Source organism: Dama dama, chromosome 18 (genome assembly GCF_033118175.1).
Source record: "Dama dama isolate Ldn47 chromosome 18, ASM3311817v1, whole genome shotgun sequence".
Lineage (NCBI taxonomy): Eukaryota > Metazoa > Chordata > Mammalia > Artiodactyla > Cervidae > Dama > Dama dama.
The window spans coordinates 7,838,265-7,853,008 of NC_083698.1; the positions used below are offsets into that span (position 1 = coordinate 7,838,265).

At 38.7% G+C, this 14,744-nt stretch overlaps 1 protein-coding gene across 5 annotated transcripts in view; it reads left to right on the forward strand.

The window, feature by feature from the left end:
- The window catches only part of CDK14 (cyclin dependent kinase 14), a 738,271-nt gene that overhangs the window by 412,103 nt on the left and 311,424 nt on the right, over positions 1-14,744 (forward strand). For all 5 annotated transcript variants that reach the window (XM_061164852.1, XM_061164854.1, XM_061164850.1 and 2 more), the window contains one exon: positions 4,555-4,678. In XM_061164852.1, the coding sequence (XP_061020835.1) occupies positions 4,555-4,678 (124 nt within the window). The remainder of the gene's footprint in view (positions 1-4,554; positions 4,679-14,744) is intronic.

Below are 14,744 nucleotides of genomic sequence, written 5' to 3' on the forward strand. Positions count from 1 at the left end.
CTGCCCGTGCGGGAGATGTAAGAGACGCGGGTTCAGTCCCTGAGTCAGGAAGATCCCCTGGAGGAGGGCGTGGCAACCCACTCCAGTATTCTGGCCTGGAGAATCTCATGGACAGAGGAGCCTGGAGGGCTGCAGTCCATGGGGTCTCTCCCAGGTCAGACACGACTGAAGTGACTTTGCACGGATGCACGCATCTGTTGATGTGTCTCTCATACCCAGTGCGCTGTGAGCTCCTCAAGTCAAGGAACTACATCTTACATCCTGTTCCTCTTTGCATCCCTCTTACGTGGTAGCACCTGGCAGATGGTTGGCACTTAGTAAATCCTGAAGGGATTTATTATCTGGGGATTTGCTCTGACTTAACTTTGTGCATTGTTCAAAGATCTAAAAATTTGTCCGGGGCTCTCACTTGATGCTCGGGGCTCCGTCTGTCTTACGTGGGGCTTCGTTTGTCATGTATACAATTGTAGCTGAGTGAGTGGTTGCATCTTTACCTAGCACTGATGTTCTTAATCCTCTTTAATATGCTGTCCTATTTGAATAGCTTCTGGATTAACATAAGGATTATGTATTTCCACTAATTAGTAAAGGTGTTAAAAGAAGAGCCCTTTGAGACTGTCTGGTCTTCCCACTTCTCCTCTGAGTTTCTAGGAGCTCCCATTCCAGGAGTCTGTTCTTTTTTGTATCTGCTTCATCCAGATATCCCTAAATCCTGTTCAGTTATCACATTACTTAGTAATGAGTGTGAGCTGTGGGAGGAGATTAGGAAGATGGTTGAGGCAAACAATCTGAAATTAAAAGACGCTTGCTCTTTGGAATAAAAGCTATGATGAACCTAGACAGCATATTAAAAATGAGACATCACTTTGCCAACAAAGGTCCATATAGTCAAAGCTATGGTTTCTCCTGTAATCGTGTATGTATGTGAGAGTCGGGCCATAAAGAAGACTGATCGTCGAAGAATGGATGCTTTTGAACTGTGGTGTTGGAGAAGACTCTTAAGAGTCCCTTGGACTGCGAGGAGATCCAGCCAGTCCATTCTGAAGGAAATCAGCCCTAAATATTCATTGGAAGGACTGATGCTGAAGCTGAAGCTCCAATACTGTAGCCACCTGATGCAAAGAGCCAACTCATTGTAAAAGACCCTGATGCTGGGAAAGATAGAGGACAGGAGGAGAAGGGGGTGACCGAGGATGAGCTGGCATAACCAGCTCAATGACATGAGTTTGAGCAAACTCCAGGAGATAATGAAGGACCGGGAAGCCTGGCATGCTGCATTCCGTGGGGGTCGCAAAAAGTTGGACATGACTGAGTGACTGAACTACAAAACACATTCTGGGGAGACAGGGGAATCCCATCCTGTGATAGACAGATGTAGCAGCTGCCCCAGGAGCACAGAGGAACCCCTCACACAGACCTGTAGGGAGACTGAAGCCCTGGGGTCTGGAAAGGCACCAGGGAGGAATGGTGTTTGAGGAGAGACCTAAGAAGTACAAGGAGATTAGCAGGCAAAAGTGAGACAAGGCTTTTCTGTGAGAGAAGAGTTAAGAACGAAGGAAAAGGGTTGAAGAGCAGTATGCTTTGAGTGTGGGGACTCATGAGCTTGCTTGGGGTCGGAAAATGTGGAGCACTGATGCCTGGGCACCCAGCCGGAATCAGGGCTCAGCACAGTGGCCTCGAAGGCCATGCTGTTAGATGCTTGTACTTCTTCCTGTCAATTGGAGGAAGCAGCTTCTATGTGGAAACTGCCTACTCATGTTCTGGCCAAGATTCCTAGAGTAGAGAGGTTAAGGGAGTGGATTTTGGAGTCAAATTCCTTGGATTTGAGTCCTGGACCTTAAAGTGATTCCAGTTTCCTCATCACTGATACAGATAGGATGTGATGTGTGTGTGTGTGTGTGTGTGCGTGTGTGCACGGACTTGTATACTCAGTTGTGTCCGACTCCTTGTGACCCCGTGGACTATATAGGAGCCCGCCAGACTCCTCTGTCCATGGAATTTTCCAGGCAAGAATACTGGAGAGGGTTGCCATTTTCTTTTCCCTGGGATCTTCCCAACCCAGGGATCGAATCCTCATTTCTTGCATCTCCTGCATTGCAGGCAGAGTCTTTACCAGCTGGGCCACCAGGGAAGCCCAGCATAGTGGTACCATCACCATTAAAATTGTTTCAGAGGTCAGGGACTACCCTGGTGGTCCAGTGGTTAGTACTTCGCCTTCCAACACGGTGTGGATTCAATCCCTTGTCAGGGAATTCCCACATGCCTTGGGGTCAAAAAAAACCAAAGCGTAAAACAAGCAATGTTGTAACAAATTCAATAAAGACTTTAAAGAAAATATGGTCCACATCAAAAAATCTTTTTAAAAAATTTCTTTACCGAGATCAAATGAATTCATATTCTCTGATGCATAGAATAGCAGCTGGCACCTCATGTAATTTGCTTGTTCAACTAAAATGTGTTGCTGTGGTTAGGTAGATAATCACAGTCTGGTAAGTCCCAGCTAGCACCTTGCAGAATGCAGACTTTCCAAATCAGTTTATTTTTGAAATTCAGTTTATTTGTTTTGCGATCTGCCTATGTGACTGACTGATGAAAAGCTTTTGAAAACACAAAGTGGCTTTATTTGCTCATCCTTTCTCCCTTCTGAACTGAAGGGATTTGGATTTTCTTTGAAATTGTAAGCTTTTCCGCTTCGGGATGCAGGGGGTTTTAGAAGTGAGGAATGAGGCTGGAAGCTGCTGGTGATGGCGTTAAGTCCCTCCATCTGCTGCACAGGAAGGACTGAAAGGGGGAGTCCAGGAGAAGTTTACTTCCTGAGATTCTTGAGCCAGTCATTTAATCCAGCCTAACACAGAGCAGGTGTTTAGTTTCTGTACTTAGGTTCTGAAAATAATGAATCTAGGCCTTCCCAACACCATAGCTCATTATCACATACAAAGATTTTGAAATGAATTTATCTACTGTCTTTCATGCTGGGAAAGATTGAGGGCAGGAGGAGAAGGGGACAACAGAGGATGAGATGGTTGGATGGCATCACCGACTCAGTGGACATGAATCTGGGCAAACACTGAAAGATAGCCTAGGACAGGGAAGCCTGGTGGGCTGCAGTCCATGTGGTGGCAGAGAGTCTGCATGACTTAGCAATTGAGTAAGTATTTCAAGGTATCCCCCCCTCTAAAAATTTTACTTGGCTTTCAGAGCCCCTAGTTAGTTGGAAAATATTCTGAAATGTTAGCTCCCTCTGAAATGTTAACTCCCTGGTAGCCCTTGAGGAGTTACCAGTCTTTTTTATGTGGAGATTCTAGAATCCTTATCCTACCAGTATGCATGCTAAGTTGCTTCAATTATATCTGACTCTTTGCAACACTATGGACTGTAGTTAGCCAGGCTCCTCTGTCCATGGGATTCTCCTGTCAAGAATACTGGAGTGGGTTGCCATTCCCTTCTCCAGGGAATCTTCCCAAACCAGGCATCGAACCAGGTGTCTCTTATGTTTCCTGCATTGGCAGGTGGGTTCTTTACCACCTATTGCCACCTGGGAAGCCCTATCCTACCAGTATTTGGCAGCTAAGTCCTTTAAAATTTCCCAGAAAATGCATTTTGTTACCAGCTGATTACATAGACTACAGTATTGATGGCACTTAAAACCACTTGTTTTTAGTTTTGTTTTAGGAGATTGTTTTTTAAAAACTGTCAATTAGGATTATTTTGGCAAGTAAATAGTTTAAAGATAGTCCTTTTTTTAAATAAACAGAGTATTAGAAAGCCTAGTGGATCACATTTTTTGTTATCAAAATGGAAATATTTATTATGATCCAATATGAATATAAACAGAGAAGACCATTGGTTGCTTCGTAAATGTATTTATGAAACTATTGCTCTTGCATTCTTGATTTCTCTGTTCTCTGTGTTTCCTTTCCCTTTAGGTTGGGTCTGTTCTGTAATTAGTGAAGGTACACGTCTGTCTTTAGGCAACAACCTAATCTCTGTGGCCATATGTGCCGAAGCAGTGTAATTACAGTGTAGTAATAATTGAACCACGTGACTGTTTCTGTTTTAATTATTTCAGATCATCTTATCTTTCTAGTCCTTAAAGCATGTTATTGAGTGAATCACTGGATACCATGTTTATATCATTTCCATGGAATTAAATACATGTAAATTAAATTTACATAAAAAATTCTGCTTCCTTTTATAACATTCTGAATAGGGTTTTTTTTCTCTGTCTCAAGCATCAGTTCAGACCTGAGGAAACCAAATTTATTATTTAGAAAATGATTCTTTACATTTCACTTAATTTCTAGAACAAAGATGGATTATAGATCTTTCTGGCTAAGGAACTCTGGGTTGACATAATAGGTTGTTAAAAATTTTCAGATTTACTTTATGCATTAGGAATTTCCATACATGTATGCAAATTCTGTTTAAATGGTTTGATCGGGAATTTAGTGATGGGTACCCATTTTCAAGAAATACAAGTACTTGGCAGACTGTATGTGGAAAGTGGCATTGGACTGTGTTCAGATTTTAACTTTTCTCTCCCTGTTTTTCCAGCTGTTTTTATTTCAGTTGCTGCGAGGGCTGTCTTACATCCACCAGCGCTATATTTTGCACAGAGACCTGAAACCACAGAACCTTCTGATCAGTGACACGGGGGAGTTAAAGCTGGCAGATTTCGGTAGGAAAGCAGTTAATTACCAGTCTATTTTGTCACAATGTGAGAATGCCAGGCATATGGTGGCGCTGCGTTTGTTTAGGTGCACTTCTATCGTTATAGATCCTGGTAACGTTTTTTCAGGAGTGAAGAAAATTTTTTTTTTTATGATCAACATCATGCTTGGTGGATTTTTTTAAAAGTCCACATTGCTTATTAAAGTCTTAAATAAGCACAAATCAGGTTTCATGTATTTCCAAAGTTGAAGTCAGTATAATTTTGAATATAAAATACTTTGAAAGAAATCTTGTGTTTTTTTTTTTTAATTTTCTATTAGGAAAATGTCAAACGCATTCTAAAGTAGGATACCTTAACCAGCTTCAACAATTACCAGTATATTCTCAAACCTGAATTTTAAACCTCTGGACAGTTTCAGAGCATCATAAAATACATTCCGTAGTGTTTTTTGTCAAAAATCTAAGGGCATTGTTAACCTTTCCAAAAATGACTGTTGTTTCAAAGATGCTCAGTAAGTTTATAAAGGAAGACACTGATGCCAATTCCAAAGTGGAGGTCCTGGCCTGGCCCCACTGTCAGTCATCCCTCCCCGGCAGGGTTTGAGATGGGCCTCTTCCAGCTTGGAAGCTGTCCTCCAGCGCTGACTTGAGTGCCTGAAGGGGAACAGAACCGCTGTGTCCTCCGTGTGGTCTGATGTGTCTGCACTGCCCACATTCTCTGTCACGCCGATGTGCGGGGTTCATTCCCAGCATCAGGAATGCTGATGGCAGTGTGATCTGTTGACATTGCATTACCTCAATTATTTTTGGATACATATTCTGATTAGAAATTTGTTCCATTAAGAGTGGAATGGAAATATTACCCTTGGGACGTAAGGACGCCTGAGATTGAGATATGGGCTTTGCCAGAATATGATTATCTTTTCCTACTCCATCAACCCCCCTGAGAAATAAAAGAGCAGGAAATGTTTATTGCCTATTTCAAGGTTAGGAGACTGTTCAGTACCTTTGGAATGAATCTACTCTTGCATTTTGTATATTCTTTTCTTCTAAAATTGAAACAAAAGTTAACATCATTGGTGATATATTGCAGAACATTATTTGTTCTCATCTTATTTGGTGAAAATTATGAAACTGTGTATGTGTGTGTGTGTGTGTGTGTGTAAGCTAGAAAGTTGTTTGTTGTCAAGTTTTAGCATCAGAATAATACTAGGTGGCTAGATGTAAAGTGTTTCAGTTCAGGGTAGAAAATGATGAGAGAGGAGGTATGGAAGAGAGAAGATTTGCAGTTCCTCAAATTCAAGGTTATTATGTTCGCTGTGAACATTTTTTTTAGTTTGTTGATATTAGTATTAATAAGGATTCATAGTGATTTTCTTCTCTTATCTTAATATATACTATAAGGTATATGTTTGCATAATTTATTGTATTGAACATTTAATTTTGCTGAACATGGTTTTCTTGTATATTTATAGAATGCATTTTTATTAACTTTATTTTGTCTGTATAACCAAGGGAATAATGGGATTGTATCTAAGTGCTTACTAGGTATTATTTTTTAATTTTATGGTGATTTTTTATTACAATGGGTAAGTTCATGTTAAAGGATTCTAATGAGTCTTTAAAACTGACATTTTGTAATAGGTTCAGAAATAAATTGAAATGGAATTTTAAACAACTTAGAAAATTTTTTAGAAAAGGAGAAAAATCTAGAGAGTATGAACAACTCAGAGATTACAAATGTTAACATTTTTATTGTTTATTTTCCCACTTTCTCCTCATTCTTTCTTTTTCTTCTTCTATTTATTATGTAATCCTCAAAAGAAGAAACCCACACTGTTTTGTAAGCAGTTTTCATTGAGGAACATGTCATGGACATTTTCTCATCTTATTCAATATGAAAAAATCGTTTGTTACAATGTAGATTTTTTTCCCTTAATGGCCAAGACCTAGTCTTTTTATTCAGCCCCTCATCGCTGAACGTTTTGGTTCGTTCTAATTGTCATGGTTATGTGCAGCCCTGTGTTGAATGTCCTTGCAGAGCAAGCTGTCTATGCTCCAGCTCTAGCGATGAGTTTTTAAAGTGTTGGAGCAGACTGCTCGGCAGAAAGGTTGAACCTCGGTGTCGCAGACGGAATCTTCTTGCCTGGAACACAGACTTGGCATGCATCCTGTGCACGAAGTGTAATGAGCGAGACTCATTCACCAAATGACAGTTTCCTCCAATTAATTGTGCATCATTTTTGTCTTTTAATTTAAGACATGCAATTAACTGTGATTTACTGCGCTTGGGCACGTGTCTGGGTCTCAGATGAAGGCAGTACAGTGGAAGCTGTGGAGCAGCTAGACAGTCAAAATGGGACAGTCCCAGGCAGCAGAACAATTAGAAACACAGGGTCTTAATTCAGGGTTTGATGTGTCAAGAGCTATAGCAGCGGTTTCTTTGTCCTGCCTTTTTCTCTCATGTGAAAAATACCATCATATTTTGATTAAAAGAGACAGAAGGAATCTGAGCATAATTCTTGTATTTTTAATGCTATTTTTACTAGAGAAAATATACGGGGCGGGGGGGGGCCAAACACTAAAATTTACTGAGTTTATTGTGTGTGCCAGGCCCTTAGAAATTCTTATTTCATTGTCTCATAAACCTAGGAAGTTATCCTAACCTACACTTTTGAGAGAGACATGAAATTCAGATAGGGTTAGAAATTTGCCCAAGCTTGACTGTATTGAGGGTTCAGTTCAGTTCAGTTCAGTCGCTCAGTCGTATCCGACTCTTTGCGACCCCATGACTCGCAGCACGCCAGGCCTCCCTGTCCATCACCAAATCCCGGAGTTTACTCAAACTCATGTCCATCAAGTCGGTGATGCCATCCAGCCATCTCATCCTCTGTCGTCCCCTTCTCCTCCTGCCCCCAATCCCTCCCAGCATCAGGGTCTTTTCCAATGAGTCAACTCTTCGCATGAGGTGGCCAAAGTATTGGAGTTTCAGCTTCAGCATCAGTCCTTCCAGTGAACATCCAGGACTGATCTTTGCTGCTCACAAAACTGGAATTCAGATGCTTGATCCATATCTTTCAATTTCAGGTGGCCCTGGGTCTTTATATTTATTTACATAGATATTTTACCTTATAGAACTGCCTAATCTTCCAATAAATTATTGATCGTCATGTGTTTATATTTATATATCAGTACTATTATTAATCAATGGCAAATTATTAACCATTATATTTGCTTTCTACATACAACAAATATGACACTTGTGCTATGAAAATAGATTGCACTAATACCCCCCAAAAATGTATCACATAATTTAATGAACATTTTATCATTTGTAGTGAGTAGTAGTAATTCAGTAGTAGTGAGTGATTTCAACCTTAGCCCTTTGGAGCTCTTGCCTGCTGGACAAAGTAAACCAGAAGATAATTTACCTGCTAGACAAAGTAAACCAGACGATAATTTATATGTAAACCCATTCAGAATTAAACGGAATGCAGTTCTGAATTCCAGTTGGTCAAAGTACTGTACTATTTTTTTTTTTCTTGTAAACAGAGTCATATTGAAGCACTTACCTGAGACTTATTTTCTATATGCATTTGAAAATAAGTAAATTATACATGAATTAGAATCACTGTGCTTTCCTAATGCAGAAATTTGTCCCATCTGTATATAATAAGATAATAAAATTGTGTAGAATACAGATTCATTTCTAAAAAAGTGTTCATTTTACATTATCTTTGGGAGAAAATATTTCAAACCCCAAATGTGTCCACACACCAGAGCCTCTTACTTAGCTTTTCCCCTTTCCTGGAACACTGTTCTCCCTGCTTCTCGCGTGGCTGACTCATCACACAGCTGATAGATCCTGTGTTAATTGTGCAAAAAGATCACCTCTTGGGAATTCCCTGGTAGTCCAGTGGTTACAATAACATGTTTCCATTGCTGAGGGTTTGATCCCTGGTCAGGTAGCTAAGATCCTGCAAACTGTGACATGGCCAAAAAAATTTTTTTTAAATAAACAAATGAAATATTTTTAAAAAGGCCACCTTTCCAAAATAGAATTTTACCATTGTGATCATTCAGTTCAACTTCTTCAATAGCACTTACGGTACACTGAAATTATTTTGTCATTTGTTTATCTGTTAATTTTTGACTTGTGCTATTTGATTATAAATCCCATAAGGTCAGGGACTGGGCCTGTCTTGCTCACTCTTGTCTCTGCTATGTCTGGAACCTTGGAGGTGCTCTGGAAATACTGGCTGAATGAAGAAACAACACGTGTATCAAAATTGAGTATTAGTGTAAAGACCAAGACCCACCTGCATTTCCTAATCTTTGCTTAATTCATTTAGCAAACCAGCAGTTTACAAATTAATTTTCTCTTCATCAGTCCTGTCCTGCCTGGGCATAGTCGAGAGTGCAGATGGAGTTAGGTGACCTCAGTGTTGAGGGTGTGGGAGCCTCAGGAGTGCTTTGAGGCTCTTACCCAGCAGCCTTATATACCTAACCTCAGGCTGCAGAAATAAACACTCAGTGAATAGAAATATGTACAAAAGATGTATAAGATTTGAAGTTCCTACTCTACAGACCTTAAGTAATTGATTGTACTATTGTTGAGAGCAAAGAGTATTGAGCCTTGAATTAGGAGGCCTGACTCTATAAGTAGCTTTTGTCTATAACTGTCTTTAACTAGCTTATGACTTCAAGCTAGTTTTCCCCTCTGAGCTTTACACTCCTCAACTAAAAAATAAGTGCATTGGACAGATACTCAGATTCTTCTCAGTGCTGGTTTTTTTTCTTTTTATGTTGTACATTTCTGAAATGAATTTACTTTCTAATGATCAGATATTCACTGGTGGATAAAAATCAATTGAGTGAATCCCTAATCAGTGCTACACTATCCCTTCCTAGGACCTAATTTTTTTATTCTGGTTTCTGGAAATTCAAATAGATGAGAGCCACACTTTTGTGATATGCGTTGAGATCACATTAAAAGAAAATTGCTGAAGTGTGACAAGTAAATATATAAACTCACCAAGAAACTAACGTTCATTTACAGTATGATAGTATGAAAACTAAAAGATATGTTTCCATGTAAATGAGATTAAAGCAAAATAGATGAGTCTGTAGAGTAGCAGCTTCTTGCAATTTTTGCAAGAAGATGATGGTGTCACGCACATTTTCCAGCCATTCTTCTGCTATTTTATGGGGTCATGGCCTTGCTATGGGGCTTCCCAGGTGGCTCAGTGGTAAAGATTCCGCCTGCCAATGCAAAAGATGCAGATGTGCAAGTTTAATCCCTGGGTTGAAGAGTTCTGCTGGAGGAGGAAATGACAACCCACTCCAATATTCTTGCCTGGAGAATCCACAAGGACAGAGGAGCCTGGCAGGCTACAGTCCATGGGGTCGCAAAGAGTAGGACATGACTGAGCAACTACGCATGCACGCATGCATGCACAGCCTTGCTACAGGAGAGACAGCTGGGTTACATTTGCCTCTGAGGAAAAACAGACAGTGCAAACTCTGTCATATAAGCATTTAAGGTCTTGGATTATTTTACTGGCTTTCCTAATGCAGGAACAGAGTTAAACAGTTCTGTGGTTTTAATCAAGTAAAATTACACAGGTCTCTTTCCCACCAGACGTCTAAAAAAATATGACCTTCCTAATGTTGGTAGTTTCCTCCTCCAGGCTGTTTCTTGTTTTGATTTGAGAAAGGAAATTATTATAAATCACATTTTAGATTAATTTGCACAACACTCCAGAGATGTAACTCTGCAGAGGCCATGGTGAGTGCAGGGTTTGTTTGTAATCTGCTTCTCAGAATTCATGTAGAGAATAGTTGAAAACAGAAAGAAGTCGAGTAGCATCTATCAGCTTGATAAAATATAAAGTCTCTGAATAAGAGCCTGCTAGTCCCCAAATTATAAACCTTTAACTATTTTTTTGTCATTAGCATATACAATTTGGGATTCCCTGATGTTAGTAGTGGTAAAGAGCCCACCTGCCAATGCAGGAGATTTAAGAGACGGGGGTTCAATCCGAGGGTCACAAAGATCCCCTGGAGAAGAGCATGGCAACCCACTCTAGTATTCTTGTCTGGAGAACCCCATGGACAGAGGAGCCTGGCAGGCTACAGTCCATAGGGTTGCAAAGAGTTGGACATGACTGAAGCGACTTAGTATATGTGAAATTCAGCATTGAAGCCATAGTTATAAATTCAAGATTAGACGTAACTTAGCCCATTTGTTTTGGCCTGTAGGATTCAATGTTACTGTGTCTTTGTTTTAGAATATATTTTCTGTTAGCAAAAATACCTTTAGTGTTTAATGTGAGATATTGCTCTACTTTCAGAAAGTTCCCTTGAACAGTTTAACAAATACACAGATTAATGCAGCTGCTTTCATACAGTTCTGAAAACTAAAGAGTATTTTTATAAAAACTGTTATAATATGAACCAAAGAAAGGGTTTTTTTTTCCTCTAATTTTGGGGGTGTTCATTAAAACTCCAAAGCAAATATAAACATGTTAATGTCTATCAAATAGGTTATCCAGATTCCATGTTAGAAATGCTTTGATTGACCTTTGAATTAAAATGATTTGCCCTGAGTCATTGTTTTAGAGATGTGGTAATGACTCTTTTGAAAAGGAATGTAGATACTTAAAATTGTCTTCTCTCAGATCATGAAATCATCACTTAACTTCATTATTTAAATCTTATTTAATATCTCCCACTCACTCGTCCCCTTACAAGTTTTCCTGCATTCAAAAGAGATGATGATGACATTTCATTACATTGTTTTTCTGCTTTTAAATGGACTTTATTATTTTTTAATTTATTTTATTGAAGTATAGTTGATTTATAACATGTTAATTTCTACTGTACAGCAAATTAATTCAGATATGCATATATATATATATATATGCACATGCATTCTTTTTCATATTTTTTTTTTGGTTTGTCACAGGATATTGAATATAGCTCCCTGTGGTATACAGTAGGACCTTGTTGTTTATCCATTCTTTATGTAATAGTTTGAATCTTCTAATCCTAAACTCCCAGTCCATCTCTTCTCCCACCCTTCTCCCTTGGAAACTACAGGTCTGTTGTCTGGGAGTCTGTTCCTATTTTTAGTTCATTTGTGTCATAAATAGTTACCTCATATAAGTGATATCACGTGGAATTTGTCTTTTCTGCCTTATTTCAGTTAGTATGGTAATCTCTAAGTCTATCCATGTTGTTTTAAATGGCATTATTTCATTCTTTTTGTGGCTGAGTAATATTCCACTGTATAAATATACCACATCATCTTTATTTACTCATCTGCCGATGGACACTGTGTTGCTTCCATGTCTTGGCTATTGTGACCAGTGCTTCTGTGAGCATGAGGGTGCGTGTGTCTTTTCAAATCAGCTTCCCCAGGATATATATGCCCAGGAGTGGGATTGCAGGATCGTATGACAACTCTATTTTTAGCTTTTTGAGGGAACTTCATACTGTTTTCTATAGTGGCTGTACCAGTTTACATTTTTATCAGCACTGTAAAAAATTAATTTTTTAATGGTATAATGATGGTGATTCTGAGTAGTGTGAGGCTGTACCTCATTATGGTTTTGATCTACGTTTCTCTAATAATTAACAATGTTGAGCATCGTTTCGTGTGCCTGTTGACCATCTGTATGTCTACTTTGGGGAAATGTCTACTTAGTTCTTCCAGCCATTTTTTGATTGGGTTGTTTGTTTTTAATTGTGCTGTATGAACTCTTTGTATATTTTGGAAATTAACTCCTTGTCAGTCACATCATTTACAAATATTTTCTCCCGTTCTATGGGTTGGCTTTTCATTTTATTGATGGTTTCCTTTGCAATACAAGAGTTTGCCCATTTGATTAGGTGCTATTTACTTTTGCTTTGTTTCTATTGCCTTGGGAAACTGACCTAAGTGTTGGAGAGTGATTTGCCTGTGTTCTCTTCTAAGAGTTTTGCAGTGTGATGCCTTATATTTAAGTCTCTAAATGGACTTTACTTTCAAGAGCAATTTTAGATTCACAGTAGAGTCGAGCGGAAAGCAGAGAGGATGTCCATATACCTCCTGCCCTCACACATGCATAGCCTCTACACATGCATAGCCTCTTCCGTTATCAACATCCCCCACCAGAGTGTTATGTTTGTTACAATTGATGAACCTACGAACACATCAGTATCACCCAAAGTTCATGGTTTACATTAGGGTTCACTCTTGATATACTTCCTGAGTTTCGACAGATTATACTGCCATGTAATATATTTGCTGTTATTGTATCATAGAGAAGAGTTTCGCTGCCCTAAAAACTGTCTAAAAAACTTAGCTGTATTTTTTAAGTTGTAAATGGGAACAGGAGAGAAAATTATATAAAATGCAATTAATAAGCATATTCTCCTCTATATATGAGAAGTCTCTGTTCAATCACCATAAAGCAGATTGAAGCAATGTGGTGAGGGGTTGATTGCTAAGAATGGCAGCTTCAAACTCCATGGAAATGAGAAAATTCGAAAGTTGTTAGTTCATTTTTAGCCAAATCATGCATGTGAGGTAACGAGACATCTTAAAATGCAGAACAGACGCTTCAAATAGGGCTGATCATCTCATTCTCTACTCTTGATGGAAACCTGCTGGGCAAAAAGATTTCAATATGCAAAATATTTTTTGTTCTGTACAATATGAGGGCGGATTTGTTGGCAGCAAGTCGGATAAGTAATGCAGACTATGAGTTGAAATACACAAGTATATCTTTTAAAAGTCTACATATGGGATGACTGGAACCCTGAGGGTTGGCAGTGAGACCAGAGTGGAAGAATTATGTGATGTCAAGAGCAACGCTGTAATGAAATTTAGAATTAGGCAGCACTCACTTGCTATTTAAGACAACTATGATTACACTTGAACATGAGTTTTCATAACCGTTAGGTAAGTGTAGAAGTCATTGATGTCCCTTATTTATGGATCTTCCTTCATCTTCTGCTTTTTGCCTTCCAAGAGGCATTTTCAAATACAGCCGAAGTCAGACTTGACTGATACATGCATCAGTACTCTGATTTATTCTAATATCGTGGATGACAGTGAGTCATTGCAGTCAAAGGCATATGTTTTCTAAAAATTTTACTGGAAGCAAGAAAAGTTCACCAGCTACTATGAAAAATCCAAGACATACTGTAAATTCTAAAGGTTAGACATACTTGAAAAATTTGTGATTTTGATTTTTTTTGTGTGCTTTAATACTTTCAGTTCAATATTAGTTTGCTTTCCTCTTGTTATCTAAGGTTTTTCAAAATGCTACATGTGTTGGTTTATTACTTTTGAAATACTGCATATTCATATTAATATACACAACCCACAACTAGACATAGTGATAAAAAGGAAAGAGGCCAGATACAGGAGAATACAGAACAGTATATATTGTAAGATTCTACTTATATAAAAGGCTTCCCTGGTGGCTCAGTTGCTAAAGAATCCACCTGCAATGTAGGAGACTGACTGCAGGAGACCCAGGTTTGATCCCTGAAAAATCCCGTGGACAAAGGAGCCTGATGGGCTGTAGTCTACAGGGTCACAAGAGTCAGACATGACTTTGCAACTAAACCACTACCACTTATATAAAGAACAAAAACAGACAAAAACTAATCAGTACTGTTAGATATCAAGACAGGGATTCCCCTTGGGGGTGAGTAGTGACTGGAAGTAGGGGAGGGCTGAATAAAAGGGGGGTTTCCAGGGGAGGTCATTAATATGTTCTTTAATAGTAATTATTAAGATAAAACATTCAAAAAAGGACATGTATTTTGGAAAAATAATTCCCTTCTCACCTTGAATGGTTTCTTCCATTACAATAGATAATCATAGAAAGCTCAGGCCTTTTTTTTTTTCATTTTAATGAAAGAATAAAGTACTAGACAATTAAAAAATAAGAACAATTGAGAGCTAATGAGAGCTAACAATTGAGAGCTAATTTGCTGAGAAAGTTCAGTTACATGTCTGGAAAAGTATGTTTATTTTATCACATACCATTAAATATGGTGGAGGAAATGGCAACCCA